At 44.4% G+C, this 15,337-nt stretch overlaps 1 protein-coding gene across 1 annotated transcript in view; it reads left to right on the top strand.

The window, feature by feature from the left end:
- Nucleotides 1-15,337, top strand: part of DNAH3 (dynein axonemal heavy chain 3) — a 129,670-nt gene that overhangs the window by 31,487 nt on the left and 82,846 nt on the right. The window contains exons 17-26 of the mRNA XM_032967309.2: nucleotides 2,615-2,759; nucleotides 3,420-3,631; nucleotides 4,641-4,732; nucleotides 6,265-6,379; nucleotides 8,061-8,177; nucleotides 8,942-9,121; nucleotides 10,585-10,721; nucleotides 11,265-11,466; nucleotides 12,163-12,255; nucleotides 14,038-14,148. Coding sequence (XP_032823200.2) covers nucleotides 2,615-2,759; nucleotides 3,420-3,631; nucleotides 4,641-4,732; nucleotides 6,265-6,379; nucleotides 8,061-8,177; nucleotides 8,942-9,121; nucleotides 10,585-10,721; nucleotides 11,265-11,466; nucleotides 12,163-12,255; nucleotides 14,038-14,148 — 1,404 coding nt within the window. The remainder of the gene's footprint in view (nucleotides 1-2,614; nucleotides 2,760-3,419; nucleotides 3,632-4,640; nucleotides 4,733-6,264; nucleotides 6,380-8,060; nucleotides 8,178-8,941; nucleotides 9,122-10,584; nucleotides 10,722-11,264; nucleotides 11,467-12,162; nucleotides 12,256-14,037; nucleotides 14,149-15,337) is intronic.

Below are 15,337 nucleotides of genomic sequence, written 5' to 3'. Positions count from 1 at the left end.
GCAGAGCCAATTGTACTTACTATGGTTCGTAATGGGAAAGTCTTTGGTAGCCCATACAGTCTAGGTGGTTTTGAGTCCCTTGGCTTAATTTGGCATTGCTCAGTCTTGGGGATTCATGAATTTGCAATGATTGCAGTAGTCTTGCGTTCTAAAGGATGAGTTGGATCTCGTTTAATTTTAATTTAGGTATTTTCCTCTAGTAAATCTTTTATTTTATTATCATATCTGCTTGTGACATCACTACAGTAGCGCGGCCTTTATCAGCTGCCAGAATTTGAATATCTTTAGTTAATCGAAGCTCTCTTAAGGCTTTTGCTTCGCCATTGCTAATATTTATTTTTGGTACTTTGCTATTCTCAATTATTTTGGCAACCTTGTGTCTAGTCTTCTCTGCCTCATTATGTGTAAGATGTATTATCGCTGATTCCACCTCTGCAATTATCTCATCTACTGGAATCGTGCGTGGGGCAACGGCAAAGTTAAGGCCTTTAGAAAGATGGAAATCATGTCGCTGGTTAAATCAGTGTTAGTTAAGTTCATTACAATTTGTTTTAAAATTGTTCGTTATTATTTGGGACTTGTTTGTTATGTAGTCTGGAGAATTTCTTAATTTGCTTAGTTTTAGTTAGATTAAATACATTATCAGCCGATTGTTGTGTTGTAGTATCGATTATATTCCAATAATGTATGGATACACTATTTCTGATATGCAAGTGCTTCAGAGACTCAGAAATTTGAGATAATTCACTCCTGTTGTGCTGTATTCTCTCTAGCAATAATAATTCGCTAGCTTTGTGTAGTATTTGGTTAGCTTTAACAGACTTTACGTGATGTGTTATTTTAACTGCGTTTTGGTATTACCTTTGAATCTCTGCACATTTTGAGGAACGCCAGTGGATGGCTTCACTATTCTGGCAAATTGCCCGAAGATGCTGGATGTAATTACCAGCGAAACGTCGTACAAAAATTCTAAATGTTGTGGATTCACTCTTCTTTACACACCGGTGGGCTGAAGAAGTAACTAATTGGCGTTTTATTAACGTGACACATTTTTTACTGATTGGCCGTGTCGGGTGTTGGAGGGTTGCGACACATTTATACTTACGCGACCTAATCCAAAAACCTTTATTAGGAATAACTGAATTTATTTTAATAGTTTTTTTGCTTATTGGCCATTTTATAGCCATCATTACTGCTTACATGATGAAAGGGATTTCATACAATTTGCGGAAATTAAATTTTCATTTCTCACGTGAAGCGTTACCTTTTTATTTGAATCCTTGTGGGATATTTATTGTTAATGATGTGTGCAATGGTTTGCACACTTACGCTATGAACCTTGCAACCCGAGTTTTAATTCCTGGCCATGGCTCACATCAGCGGCAAGTGATGCAGCTGCTGCTGAGCGGCGTATATTGACCCTCCAATTGTAAGGTTACAAGTTGAAATCCCATCCTGTGGTCAACACATCCCCATCATCCTGTTATGGTCAATCAAGTAAGTCACACTGCATGCAAGTCATCTGTGGTGGTTCTATTACAGACCAGTCTGCGCAGCAATGAATTCTAATTACTTATTTTGGCCCAGTATAACCACTGCCGAATGGTTAATTAGAGCATGGCAACGCTTGGACTTGAGTGACCCTACCCATTGGGATTGCTAATAACATTTAATTCTATTCAACGTGTACTTTAGAAAGCGACCTAACCTTTTAATGTTTTTTTTTACAAACTTCATTACCCAGACAAATGGCATTAAAAATGATCGTGACATTGTGACATTGCCTGCCAATGAGCATCTCTTCGGTGCAATTTACTTATAACGAGGGTAAACCCGTAGTGGCTGTTTTGTTAAATACCTCCTTATTAGATTGGTCGACCGAGGAATGCAGCGCGTTGGCAAGTACGTCCGCCGGGGAGACGGAGCGATGAAACCAGTTTGTGTATGAGCGCAAAGTTGAACTTCTATCGCACCGTATATAGTCAGCCATGCTAACCGGAGGTGCGGGTGTTATATGTGGATTACTATATCTCAGGATTGTGAACGGTGGTGGCACCTTGAGGAGGCCTTCATCCAGCAGTGGATTGACCATGGCCGACGATGATGATACTAAATACGTGTTCTTGTGGCTTGGTTTCAGCGTAATGAGGGCTCACCATTCTAGATTTGAAGTTTTCGTGACTGCAGGGATCCATACTCTTTGGTTCTTTTGGTAAAGTCACGTAGGTATAAAACAAAATAAATTAAATATACCTACGTGACTTTACCGAAAGAACCAAAGAGTAGGGCTCACCATGTGTATGTATGTTGAACTTCTTTCGCACCGTACGTAGCCAACCTTGCTAATCGGATGTGCAGGTGCTCGAGGTGGCTTAGCCTTGGGCAGGACACGTCACTCGAATGGATAATATCAAAAATGGACAAGACTGGTGACAATGGGTGGCCAAAGGAGATAGGGCATCCAAGCGGTTGGATGTCCACTCTGTAGAGATGGAGCCATGAGATCGGTTCATGTGCAGGAGCAAGGAAGAGTGTGGCATCGCAGGGCCATGAGAGGTGGTGGCACCTTGGGGTTCCAGTATAATGAGGGCTCACCGTGTGCTCTCCTCCTCAGGCCATTAACAAGGAAGAAGAGCTGCTGGAGTGGGAGGCAAGTCAGTTCCCCATTCTTCAGGCCACCATGGCAAACAAGCAGCCCTATGATCAGCTCTGGACCACCGCCCTCAACTTCCACCTCAAGTCTGACGTCTGGATGCACGGTAACAATGTACAGGTTGTACCTCGCGTTCGTCGTTTCTCTCGCACGCTGTGGGAGCTTGTTCCATGCTCCTTCATTTCTATGATGGGCGACACGTGGTAGTACAACACAAAAACACATCTAAACGAACTAAACAATTCATTTTTACCGGGTAAAGCCCACTGAGCTATTAGCTTTTTTTCAGAGGCTGCCTGGCCACACATGTGAGTGGGAATTTATAGTAGCAGCCCAGTAATCTAAACACATGTTTACAAATGTGGAGGACCCGGAGAAACACGTACGTGACCACGGGGGGAGCGAAAGCACGCAAACTCCAAACATACAGGCGCCAGGGTAGTGATAGAACCCACGACCTCCTGCTCACCAGGTGAGGGAGACAACATGTCACCAACGCGGCGCCCACGGAGGGTTGTAGAGCACGACCGGCGAAAATCTATGCAGTTCAAAGGTCTACACTTGAGACTCATATCACAGGCTCTTGAACATCGACACGAGAGTGCAGGATCTTTGATAACACTGGCGCACATCATAATGGTGCGGTTACGGTGTCTGAGCCGCCGAAAACCTTGCACGTCTTCACCCCGATTATGGCCAGTCAATAACCGCTCAGCCTCTCAGCCGCCCGTAAAATTGAAGCCGTTGCTCCCCCTGAACTCGGCAGGGTCCTTCCAGGGCTTGAATGCGGAGGAGCTTGTGGACGAGGTGGGCACCATGTGGAGGAACATGTACAAGCTCACCAAGACCTTTGCGGACCTGCCGGGCCCTCGGCGCATCGCCGACGCCGTCAAGTCTCGCATAGACAAGTTCAAGCCTCACCTGCCCATCCTGAGCACCATCTGCAACCCGGGCATGAAGGATCGCCACTGGGACCAGGTCAGGGCAGCAGTGTTCACAGGACGAGTTGGCCCGTAGACGGCGATGGGGGGTCGACGGTGTCACGCACGGGCGTTGGATAATGCTGCGGCCGGCGACTTCCATTCCGTACGAGCTTTGAACCGGCCCGCACAAGGACGCCCATTGCGGGGAGCCTCGTGCGTGCGGTGACACCAGTCACTTAGCTGTGTGCCAATGGGTGGTTGCCCGCCAAAGGTGTCTGAAAGTTATGTCCGGCCCTTGGTAAGGAAAAGGCTCCCCCCTGCTTTCGTACGTTTAAAGTGCTAGCGAGCATCATCATTATTTTAACTGCTCTTTGTATTTATTTAGTAATTTCATTTTGGGAGTTGGTTTGATGGTTAGGAGCTTGCTCGGTTTAATTGGGTTTTTTTTTCTCAGTACAGCATCTTATGACCTCCGGGTGAAAGGCGCTTTTGACGTATAAATTATTATTACGTTAAGTTATTACGGAAATCTCTTGTGTTTGGTTTTGACATGGGAGTACGTCACGGTTCAAATTTACAACATTTGAAAAAATTTTATCGACAAATTGACTCAATAGGAATCGAAAGAGCAATAATTTTCCCCCTTCCACGAAAACTTGGCAGAACCTTCCTGAAAGAGAGTAATGGGATGCACTGAGGTCTTCTCTAGTAAAACAAGCAAAATATCTAGAATTATCTGATTACATCAATCTGTTTGTCTGCTTGTCTGTCCTGTTGTTTGTCACATGTCATTTCAGGCTACTAAGCATAATCCAGCCTTTCACCTGCATCACCTTTAGAACATTCGCTGGATTATGAGAAAATCAATTCTGGCTTGACTTATTCTTGTATAAATGTATCCAATCATTATTATTTTCCATGAATGTAGTCTATCTATCCATGCAGCTTATATATGTACCCACAGTGTTTTATTTTTTTATTTTGTTGCCTACATTATTTTGGATAAATAAGACTTTCGGCTGTTGTTGATAATATAATTTACCATTATTTTTTTCCTGTGACAGATCAGCGAACTGGTGGGATACGACCTGAAGCCCGGAGAGGACACCTCCCTTGCCAACATGTTGGAATACGGACTGTCCAAATACATCGACAAGTAAACCCCACAAAACGCTCCCTCGTACAACAACAGCAACGACTGCCATTCGCCACTACGTAGCGGCGACATATCACGACACAGTTCTTGTGCCTGGCTAGGTGCACTTTGAGGCCATATGTAGCCTTGAAGGCTCGCTGGCGAGAGGTCAAAGTACAGATGTAGAGGCCACTGCTTCCCTCGCAAATGTTAAAATTGTTTATCAAGGTGATGTTTCATGCCTCAAATCGCCTCTATAAGAATGCTTTTTGCTTCGTTTATATATATGGTGTATACAGTCAGTTCACGTGACGTCTGCAGCATCTAGAGGTCGCTACATTCACCACAAGGTAAAAATGCATAGTCAATTTCTGATTTAAATCGTTACCCTGAATTTGTGACAATTCATCGAATTGCCCATCCATGGGGGGAGAATTGTTGCACCCCTATATAAGCTTGACCTCACGGCTGCCCTGGTTTTATATTACGGGTGTATTAACCGTAAGAATACGTGCCGTCTGCTTCAGAGTAGACGTTAAAGATGCTGCGACGAGAGCCCAACTTTCACCCCTTCCCACAACCCAGGAGCATTGAGTTGGTGCTTCGGGCCGCCAAATTTCTGTACCACCCCCTTTCCCCTTTTGTTGTGGTTTGTGCCATGTACTGGGTTCTTTGTCAACGTATATCTAAAAAAAAGACATTACAAAAAAAAGATGCTGCGATGTCATTCGCAAGAGTACGCCATTGTGTCGAAATCATGGTGCAAATTTGCTTAATTGTACGTATGTATGTTGAACTTCTTTTCGCGCCGTACATAGACAACCGTGCTAATAATTTTAATATACTCAGCAATCATCACCCCCAACTGTAAAAAAAGTTGGCAGGATCCTGCTGAGAGAGAGTCATGAGACTCAATGAGGCTTTCCTGGGTAAACAAGTGTAATAATTGTCATAATTTACGTCTGCGTTGAATGAGACACTGGGTAGTGTTCGTCGTCGGCTGCCGCCTACATGGCTTTTGTTGTGGTCATATTTATCGTGCATTGACTGTGTCTCCTTATTTATCAAGTTCTTCAGTCATTTCCTGAAAGTGGCAAAATGCACATCGGATTAGGAGTCAGGCAAGGAAGTCAAACTTACACCCACGTGATTTACACACCCAGAAGATGTTTTTTCCATAATTTGGTTTCAAAAAATAAAGGCATTAACATGAAAATGTAGAACGTGGGAAATTGCCGATGAACGCAGCCATGAAACTGGTAGGTGGCAGACATCCCGACCGAGGGACATCGTTTAGACCGATCGTTGCTGCTGAGCAGACGACCAGGACCTGAAGAACAAGGAGATGAAGAGGCCTTTACAACAACCGATGAACCAGGATAATTCCATGGTGTCAATGTTTCTGGGTTGTCCTCTGGTAGGACGTGTTCTCTGAGATTCACCATGCAATATTAATAACAAAATATATCAATAAGAAACTATGACTAATTCCGTGATATTAGTTTTTGTATTTTTATATTGCATGTAAATTTTTGTTTTGTTATTCTCTGTAGGATGGAGGAGATTGGCGCGGCAGCCAGCAAGGAGTATTCCCTGGAGAAGGCTCTGGGCAAGATGAAGTCAGAGTGGCAAGAAACGAGCTTCAATTTCACGAGCTACAGGGACACCGTGAGCACCATGCAGTTCATTCACGCGCTCGTTCTCCGCATGACCGCATGGCTCGCCTCCGTCAGGAGCTAATATTACCTGCCGGTGATGAAGGGATGTCTCACTCACAATCAAATTCAAGGACAGTGCATATTATTATCAGAGTTGTCTTTTTCGTTTGCATTTTGACTGCTTGTGTTGTGGTTATTGCAAACATGATGCCTTGAATAAAGGTGTCAGTTTTTGTGCCAGTTAAAAGGGTAAAACCTATTCCTATATCTTGATACTGGCAAAGGAGGTCTCATAATGTAAATGCTCACCCCGAGCCCTCAATACTCTGATAGTGCGCTGTTTTTGAGTTGTACGCCTTTTGGCATCTTCTGGTCCAACACCAGTGGAGACGAGGCTCTAAGAAAAGCCGTCTCGGGTGTGGACCAATCAAATTCAAGGGCAGTGCATATTATTATCAGAGTTGTCTCTTTTTGCATTTTGACTGCTTGTGTTGTGGTTATTGCAAACATGATGCCTTGAATAAAGGTGGCAGTTTTTGTGCCAGTTAAAAGGGTAAAACCTATTCCTAGAGTTATTGAGTTTGCATTGATGCACATACCCCCCCTCTCGCTATATGCCTTGTGTCTTTTCTTAAAGATGTTGGTGATCATGCCCTTCTGTTTAGCTCTGCTCATGACGTTTACCCAAGAACGCTGCATTAGATACACCGAGTTGCATCCAATTATTAAAATTGCTTAAACACGACCTTTTTTTACCGACACCACACAATTTGTGATTGTCACTGATACTTTTTTAATTTGCACGTTTCTGGACTGGGTTGATATATTATAGTTTTTTTGCACTATCCATATATTTAATAATTCTTGATAACTCTGATGTCACGATGGCATGTCATAAAACATTAAGATTAAAGTACTGGATGTATAAGATGGAAGAAAATTGATCAGGAAATATGAAGTATAAACTTCTCCTTGCTCAGTTGAGAATTTGGCAGTGATCATATTCATGGCCCTATACCAGTGGCAGAAATTCTACATTCTCATAAGTGGGAGACCAGTCTGTCCATATAGCCAAAACATTTGCATTTCCGCAAAGTGTTCGTGAGAAAAATGATGTTGGAATGACAATAGGCGAAACGGCCTACTGGTGATGTTAGTTGATTGTTTTTTGACACGGGCAGTCTGCACTTACTCTCGTATTACTAGGAAGCCACTGGAGCTATGCACTTTTAAATCTAGATTGAAAACTAATTTCTTTAGAACTGCTTTTTGTGTTTAGTTTGTTGTCCTTCCCTACACCTCCAATTAGCATAGCTGGCTGCTGAGCCCGCCAATTAAATGCTATTTTTTATGCTAATTCCTTTGTCAAGGCGCTCTGCTTCCTCTCACACAGCTTAAAGGTCGCGGTCTGAGCTTGGCTGTGTTAACTCCAGCGCTGTCCTCTAGACAGTCTGGTCCCTTCACCTGATGAAGGCCACTTGTGTTGTAGCCGAAACGTCGTGAAGTTTTTTTGTTGTTTTTACGTGACTTTACCGAATAGAACCAAAGAGTATGGATCCTTGCAGTCACGAAAGCTTCAAATCTAGAATTGCGAAAGAAGTTCAACATGCATACATACGTTTTGTTGAAATTAAAAATTGTTGAGATATACATATTCGTGGATACGTATGTTGTGTTGCGTCTTCTTACAGGGGCTGAGCATTCTGTCGGCTGTGGATGATATTCAAGTGCTCATGGACGATCATATCATCAAGACACAGACCATGCGAGGGTCCCCCTTCATAAAAGCAATCGAGACGGAGTGTCAGGTATTTGTGCCGCCGACTTGGCCTCGGCTTAAAAATTTGAGTGAAACGTACGGGATGTTCCGAATGTTTGATTCGCCTGTGAATTTTGGCTTCTTTTCGGGTATTTATGTTCAGCCGAATCAAGGCCGTTAAAGAAAACTTCAGCGAAATCTTTTGAACACTGTGGAATCCTATAGTCACGTGGCAGCAGCAACTCCCTCCATGTGCACAGCGTACTGGAGGGAAGCCGAGAGAGACGAGACAGAGACGGACAGAAAGAGACGAAGAACGAGACAACGACGGACACACAGAGCCAGGAAAATAGAGAGAGAAACAAGAGCGACGGAGATAGAGGGAAATGCAGAGACACACTGAGGAGGGGATAGAGATAGATAGTGACAAAGACAATGCGACAAAGAGAGAGCTGATAGACTCACAAAGGGAGAGGCAGAGGGATAAAGAAAGATAGAGAGAACAAGACAGAGACAGACAAGGAGACATAGGCACGCAGAAAGACGGGACGGTGTGATTCCCGCATACCCATCGGGTTTGTCCGCTTTCCCCCTACTTGCAAAAATATTCAGGAGAAGGAATTGCCCACACTTCCCAAACTGGAACATTTTGAAAGATTCTGGAGCCTCAGTGAGGCTTGCCTTGGGTAAACAACTCAGTTCACATTGTTGTCGTCATATTTCCAACCATCGCATGTATATCCAGTGGCAGTGCGCGTGTGCCGGTGGCAGTTTGATGAAACCGTGCCTCGCATTGCATGTCGATCTGAACAGCATTGGGAGGAGAAGCTGGTGCTCATGCAGAGCATCCTGGACAACTGGCTCAAGTGCCAGGCCACGTGGCTCTACCTCGAGCCCATCTTCAGCTCCGAGGACATTATCGCTCAGATGCCAGAAGAGGGACGGAAGTTTGGCATCGTCGACGCCAACTGGCGAGACATCATGACTTGCGCCGTGAGACTTTCCCCTGGGACGTCGGTCTTGTGTTGTTAACAGTAATAATGTAATTTCATTTCGTAGAGCCTCATTCATGCAAATGCATCCCATAATGCCACGCATCAATTAGCCCGTCCCTCACACGGATGATACAAAAAACAAAACCCCACTACTTAGCAAATCCAAAATGAAGAAAATGTATACGTAAATAACGAGGAAAAAATTCACGTAAGAAAATGATCATCACAGAGAAAATAAATAAAAAATTAAGAAATACGTATTGTAATTGCATTTACTCTAGTCCTTTACAGCAAGCAGAGTGGTGTAGTTATATACCCGAGGCTAAAACAACAAGAAGAGGCATTTTTTTCCAAATTCAGTAAAAGCAAACAATATGTCAAGGGCCTCAATGCACTTGGTGAATACAAGAGACGGTGGGTCCTTAATAAATGACGTCACGAAGCAGCAGCCCTTAAAGAGCCGCACGCGGCTCCCGAGCCACAGTTTGCCGACCCCTGTTCTAGACGGTCACAATCGTGTACTGCATGGTCACTCACCACAGCCGGAGTGATTTCCTGCTCAAATGAGCATTGAGGTGGTGCTCATCTTTTGTGTTTTACAGCCCTGGGCCAGTGGTGACATTTTCTCATTCCTATAGTGCAGTGTTTTTCACGAATTTTTAGAGGCGGTGCCACTTTCGCCGATAAGACATCATTAATGAGGGCCGCCACACATTTGAAACCATTGGGGTTTGATGGCACGATGTTTTCACATTTGTGTATTGTCGGGGGCTGGACAAAAAGCCACCAGGGGCCGCCAGTGGCCCGCGGGTCTTGCAATGAAGAACATTGCTACAGTGAGCGCGAGTCCGTGCATATGTAAAGGAGTTGCAGACGAAGCAGGTGCTGGAAGTTGTCGTTTATCAAAGGCAAAAAACACACCATGTGCACATAGGGAGCTTGTTTCAGAAGACTACCCGAGATACCCATCCCTGGGCCTTTCAAACTTTTTTTCCCGACCTTCTCGAATGTTCCAGGACTCTCCCACCATCTTTCCATAAAATTCCACGACCCCTGATGCACGGTTCTCAAGCCAAACTCTAAGTATCATTATTAATGCGGCGTGTTTCTCCATTTCGAATTGGCTGTCCAATCAGGTTCAAACGCCTCGTTTCTTAGCCAATCAGGCAAGCGGTCGTCGAGTAGCCAATCAGCTCGGACCAAGTATATATGTACCTCCGATTATTAATTTTATTTATTTATTTTGGTATAGCCCTGTGAGCCATTCGGCTCTTGAATCGGGTGCAACCACAACAAAAAAAAAACACGAACAAGAAAAACATCTTAAAGTTACTATGTGACTGTGAAAACAGAAAATGCATGAAAAAACAGCAAAATATATTAGCACGATTGGCTACGTACGGTGCAGAAGAAGTTCAACATGTATGCATGCATTCAGTGCGACATTATTGTGACCCACAGTTGAAGGACACTGGCGTCCTTGTGGCTACCAGTCAGCCCAGGATGCTAGAACGCCTCCAGGAGTCCAACGTGCTGCTGGAGGACATCCAGAAGGGCCTCAACAGCTACCTGGAGAAGAAACGCCTCTTCTTCCCAAGGTAAACATATTAAATAATGCGGGGTGGTCGGGTAGCTCAGTGGTCACAGAAAAGAGCTGGCACCATTGAGAACTTGGGTTTGAATCGAGGCTAACCAACTTATGATTAGACCAATTTCTCAACTGCAACGATTTAATGTTCTCAGCCGAGTCATCAATAACTACATGAATAATACATTTTGGTCTTTTTCGCTTAATTTTGCAACTTTCAGCTGTGAGACTTTTAAATTGCTGTTTGATTACCATGCGATGCCTTGCAGGCTGTTCAAAGTTGTGTCTCCCTCCCCCAGTGCGGATATAATTTGACAAATTAATGTTCTGAATTTAAAGCAATTTCTAATAAATCGACGAGTCACTGTGTAGTTGTGTGAGAAGAAACATTGTATCTTGAGCAAACTTTCTCCTGAAGCCCTCTCGTTGCATGCAGACCGCGACATTGGCATTTGGCCCCTGAACATATTGCCATGTGCTAGAGTAGAATCAACAGTGGTTGGTGCAGTGTTGTCAACTCTTGTGACGCGCCATCTGTGCAACGCTCATCCAGGTTCTTCTTCTTGTCCAACGATGAGCTTCTTGAGATCTTGTCCGAGACAAAGGATCCCATGCGAGTGCAGCCACACCTCAAGAAGTGCTTTGAGGGCATCGCGAAGCTGGAGTTCACCGAAGACATGGAGATCACAGGCATGATCAGCTCCGAACGCGAGACCGTGCCCTTCAACAAGAAGATATATCCGGCCAAAGCTAAGGTATGCAGTCCTTCTGCCCGCATTTTTCGACTTAAAACATTTGCGACTGCAGGAATTCATATTCTTTGGTTCCTTCGGTAAAGTCACGTAGATAGAAAATAAAATTAGAAATAAAATTAAAAATAAAAGCAGAAAACCCACGACGTTTTCGATTGCAACACAAGCGGTCTTCATCAATCGGAGAGAACAAAAAAAAAGAAAAAAATGTGGATAGCTAAATCAAAGAGGACCCGGAGAATTATCCAAATGACCAAAGGGAGAATATGCAAACTACAAATATACAGGCGTCAGTGTCGGAATCGAACACATGACCTCCTGCTTACCAGGCGAGGGAGGTGATGTTTCCGTGGCTAAGTTTGGTAGTTTATGCTGTGATCAATCTGGGGGTGAACTACCCAAGCTGATTTTCGGTGCGGGGAACTTACTGTGTAACTTTAGATTTTACCTTGAATCATGTTTTCATTCCTCAAGTAATTGAGTTGTGTTTTTGTTCTGATTGCTTAGCGCTATTGCTGTTCTGTGCATAGTTTATTAAAACTTTTGTCATGTTGGTGACCCAGGTCACTCTTGTAATTGGGACTCCTCCTGGTCCCTTTGGGTTCATTAGCTGGTTGAACAAATACACGTGAACTTGTCTCGGTGGCTGCATTGGTTGCTGCTGTCACCGATGTCACTCTCTGATTTTGGACATGACAGGGGATGGTAGAAAAGTGGCTGCTTCAGGTGGAAACCATCATGCTGAGCAGCATCAGAAGCGTCATCAAGGAGGCTGTGAATGCCTACAATCAGGTTAGGCATGATGCATTGCTCCATTACACTTCATGATTCATTTATGGTCCTTAGGCCACATTCTGTCGAGATCAAATCAAATCAGTGCATTTGGTGTTGGCGCCATTATTATAGCGAAAGGCTCTATCACAAGGTCGTTTTATGTAACAGGCACAGACTGCAGTTTATTTCTCAATCACGGGTGATGTTGCTATGAGTAATTCCAATTGATTATTTTGTGGGTACATTTTCAAATATGGAAAATGTGGACTATGGTGCCGATACACAATGGCCTACTCTTTTCGAATGACGTAATGCGATCTTTAACGTCCACTGTGAATCATCCGGTGTGTATGTTATGGTTAATATGCGCACAGTATTAAGCAGAGCTGCATTCCCGATCTGACCCATGGACCTCTGCATCAAGCGGCGAACGCGCTACCGCTGGGCCACATCAATGCCCAATATCTTACTGTATATGCGATTTTTCAGCGCAATAAAATTGGCTGTGTGCATTTGCTTTCGTTGTCACTTGTCGGTGGTTGTGCATGCATGTGTAGAGTTCGTTGGGGGGGGTGGCGCGCGTGGTTGAGATTGAGTGTGGGGGTCACGAAGAGGACAAGGGACCACATCCCATATAAATAATGAGAGAGGAGTGCTGGCAAGGGAGGTGGGCAAAGGGAGATAGGGGATTGGGGGAAAAATCTATTGGTTGCAAAAGAGGAGAGGGTATATATGGGAAGGGCAGAGAAAACAGGGAAGGGGGAGGGAGGGGGGGGAGGGGCCTAGAAGAACAGGCTGGTTGTGCACAATCGTGTCCGTGCTCTGCAAGTGTTACTGTTGCTTGAACGATAAAGTTCCCCCTTAGGGCTACTCATGTATGGATGTGCTTCCTCGGTCGTTTGGAGATATTACACCAAAATAATAAAGGGACGTGAGGCTTTTTATGCATACTTTAATCATGTGAGAAATATTGACACTGGCAAAGCAATTGAGAAAATGGACCAAAAGCTGAAAAGTACACAAAGACGTATGGGGAGTTGTACACTTAGCATGAGAGAAAGCCATCCCATTACGCTTAGCATGAGAGAAAGCCATCCCATTACGCTTAGCATATGTGTGATAAACAAAGGGACACGTGGATCAGGGAACAAGCACAAATCCTTGACATTGAATTGACATTTAAGGAAAGTAAATGGGCTTGGGCAGGATGCGATTGCTAGATGGGATGATGGCCGATGGATGAGACTGGTAACGGAGTGTCAGCCACATGAGAGAAAGCCATCCCTCACCCTGGACTGTGAGGGATGGCGACGGAGTGGAAGCCCTCATTTAGCAGTGGATAGACAATGGCTGATGGTGACACACCCCTGGAAACCAGCACTGTGTAGGTGGGGGTTAGTGGATTGCACACAGATGTTGCGAAACTTCCTTCCCGTGGGCGCCGAGGAGGAGCCGTACCCTGGCTCGCTAGAATGCGGTACATTACAAATGTGGTCTTCTCTCTGTATGGGATAGAGTGTTTCCCCCTCGCTTGCATGGTTTTCTCTGGGTGCTCCGGTTTCTTCCTCCATGTAAATGCTTATTAATTGGTTGATAACATCTTTATAAGCAGAGGACCGCAGAACTTTGGCAATTGTTGGCGTGGGCTCACCGCGTGGCTGCCTTCCTGCTTGGCTGTGGTTGCCCGTGCTTCCGAGTCGTCTCTCTGCGAGAGTGAAGCGAATTCTGTTCGGCGGCGCGTTACAAGTAAACATTATTACTATGACAATATATTGCAACTGAATGTGCCTGTGCCTGCAGGTTCCACGGAGGAAGTGGGTGCTGGACTGGCCTGGGCAGGTGGTGATCTGCAGCTCGACCATCTACTGGACCAGCGAAGTGTCTGAAGCCATCCGGACGGGCACTCTCACGGTAGGATTCCTGCAGAGCACACGACTTCTGTCCCAGTGCCACCCCAGTGTGTTCTTCAATGTGTCTCCCGGCAGCAGTATCACCATCGCCATCGCAAAATAATTGTGAAATGAAAGGTCGAGCAAGGTAGACTTAATTTAAGCAACCAAAACTCGATATTTATTCACTTAGCGTTTTTGGATTTTTTTTTTTTACTTTTGTAGAGAAGTAGTTTTTTTTTTTCTCTCTTCTGTCCATAGGACTGTTAAAAATGCATTTACGGTGATAAGGATGCCAACACTACACTGACTTTTCGTCCCTGTAATTGAATCTCTAAATGGTGGGTTTTAGCACATTCCATGAAGAGCAGTCTTTCTCCGCACCGCTTGTTACGTGGAAAGCCCTCACAAAATAAATACCAACGTTATTTCAGTGTATGATTGTTTATCGTCGTCATCATCATCATCATCGCAAGCCATGATCAATCCACTGCTGGATGAAGTCCTCCCCAAGCTGTCATCCCTCACAGTTGTGAAATGGAACAATCCACCTTGCACCTGCATGCGAGTTGACCTCATAACTATTATATTTCGATTTAAAGCTTTCGTGACTGCAGGCATTCATCTTCTGGGTTCTTTCGGTAAAGTCACGTAGAATGGAGATAAAATAATATAAATAATTCTGTTATTATTTTTATTATTTTATCTCCATTCTATGTGACTTTACCGAAAGAACCCGGAACTATTATATTCTTGCGAATGATGGCAGCAATATTTTCAGGAGCGAATTGCGAATGTCGAGGTCTGCTGGCAATGACGAGAGGGGCTTCAGGAGAAAGTTCGTGTAGTTTTGCTGCTGTTCCTCCTCCATTGATGGAGCGTAGGCTACAGTGTTTCACTCCTGTAGCTTGTCTTTAATGTATCACGATGTATGTCTGTGGGTCTCAATGTATATGTATGGGTCTCTATGTGTCTCTATGGGTCCCTGTGTATCTCTGTGAACCTTTACGCATCTCTATGTGTCTCTATGGGCTTACAATATGGCCCATAGTTTGAGTTTCATGGCCACAATCGCTGCACTGTGGCTTGTGGCTTTATTTTTGTTGTAACTTGCTGACCCACCCCTACTGGACATATGTGGAAAAGAGCTTCATCGCTCATCAGATTCCTCCTCCAGCCTAACTTAACATTCTGATGATTCTGAATTTTCC

Source organism: Petromyzon marinus, chromosome 37 (assembly GCF_048934315.1).
Source record: "Petromyzon marinus isolate PM22_M1 ecotype Great Lakes invasive population chromosome 37, UKy_Petmar_22M1.pri1.0, whole genome shotgun sequence".
Taxonomy (NCBI): domain Eukaryota; kingdom Metazoa; phylum Chordata; class Hyperoartia; order Petromyzontiformes; family Petromyzontidae; genus Petromyzon; species Petromyzon marinus.
This window is presented reverse-complemented; position numbering and strand designations above follow the sequence as displayed.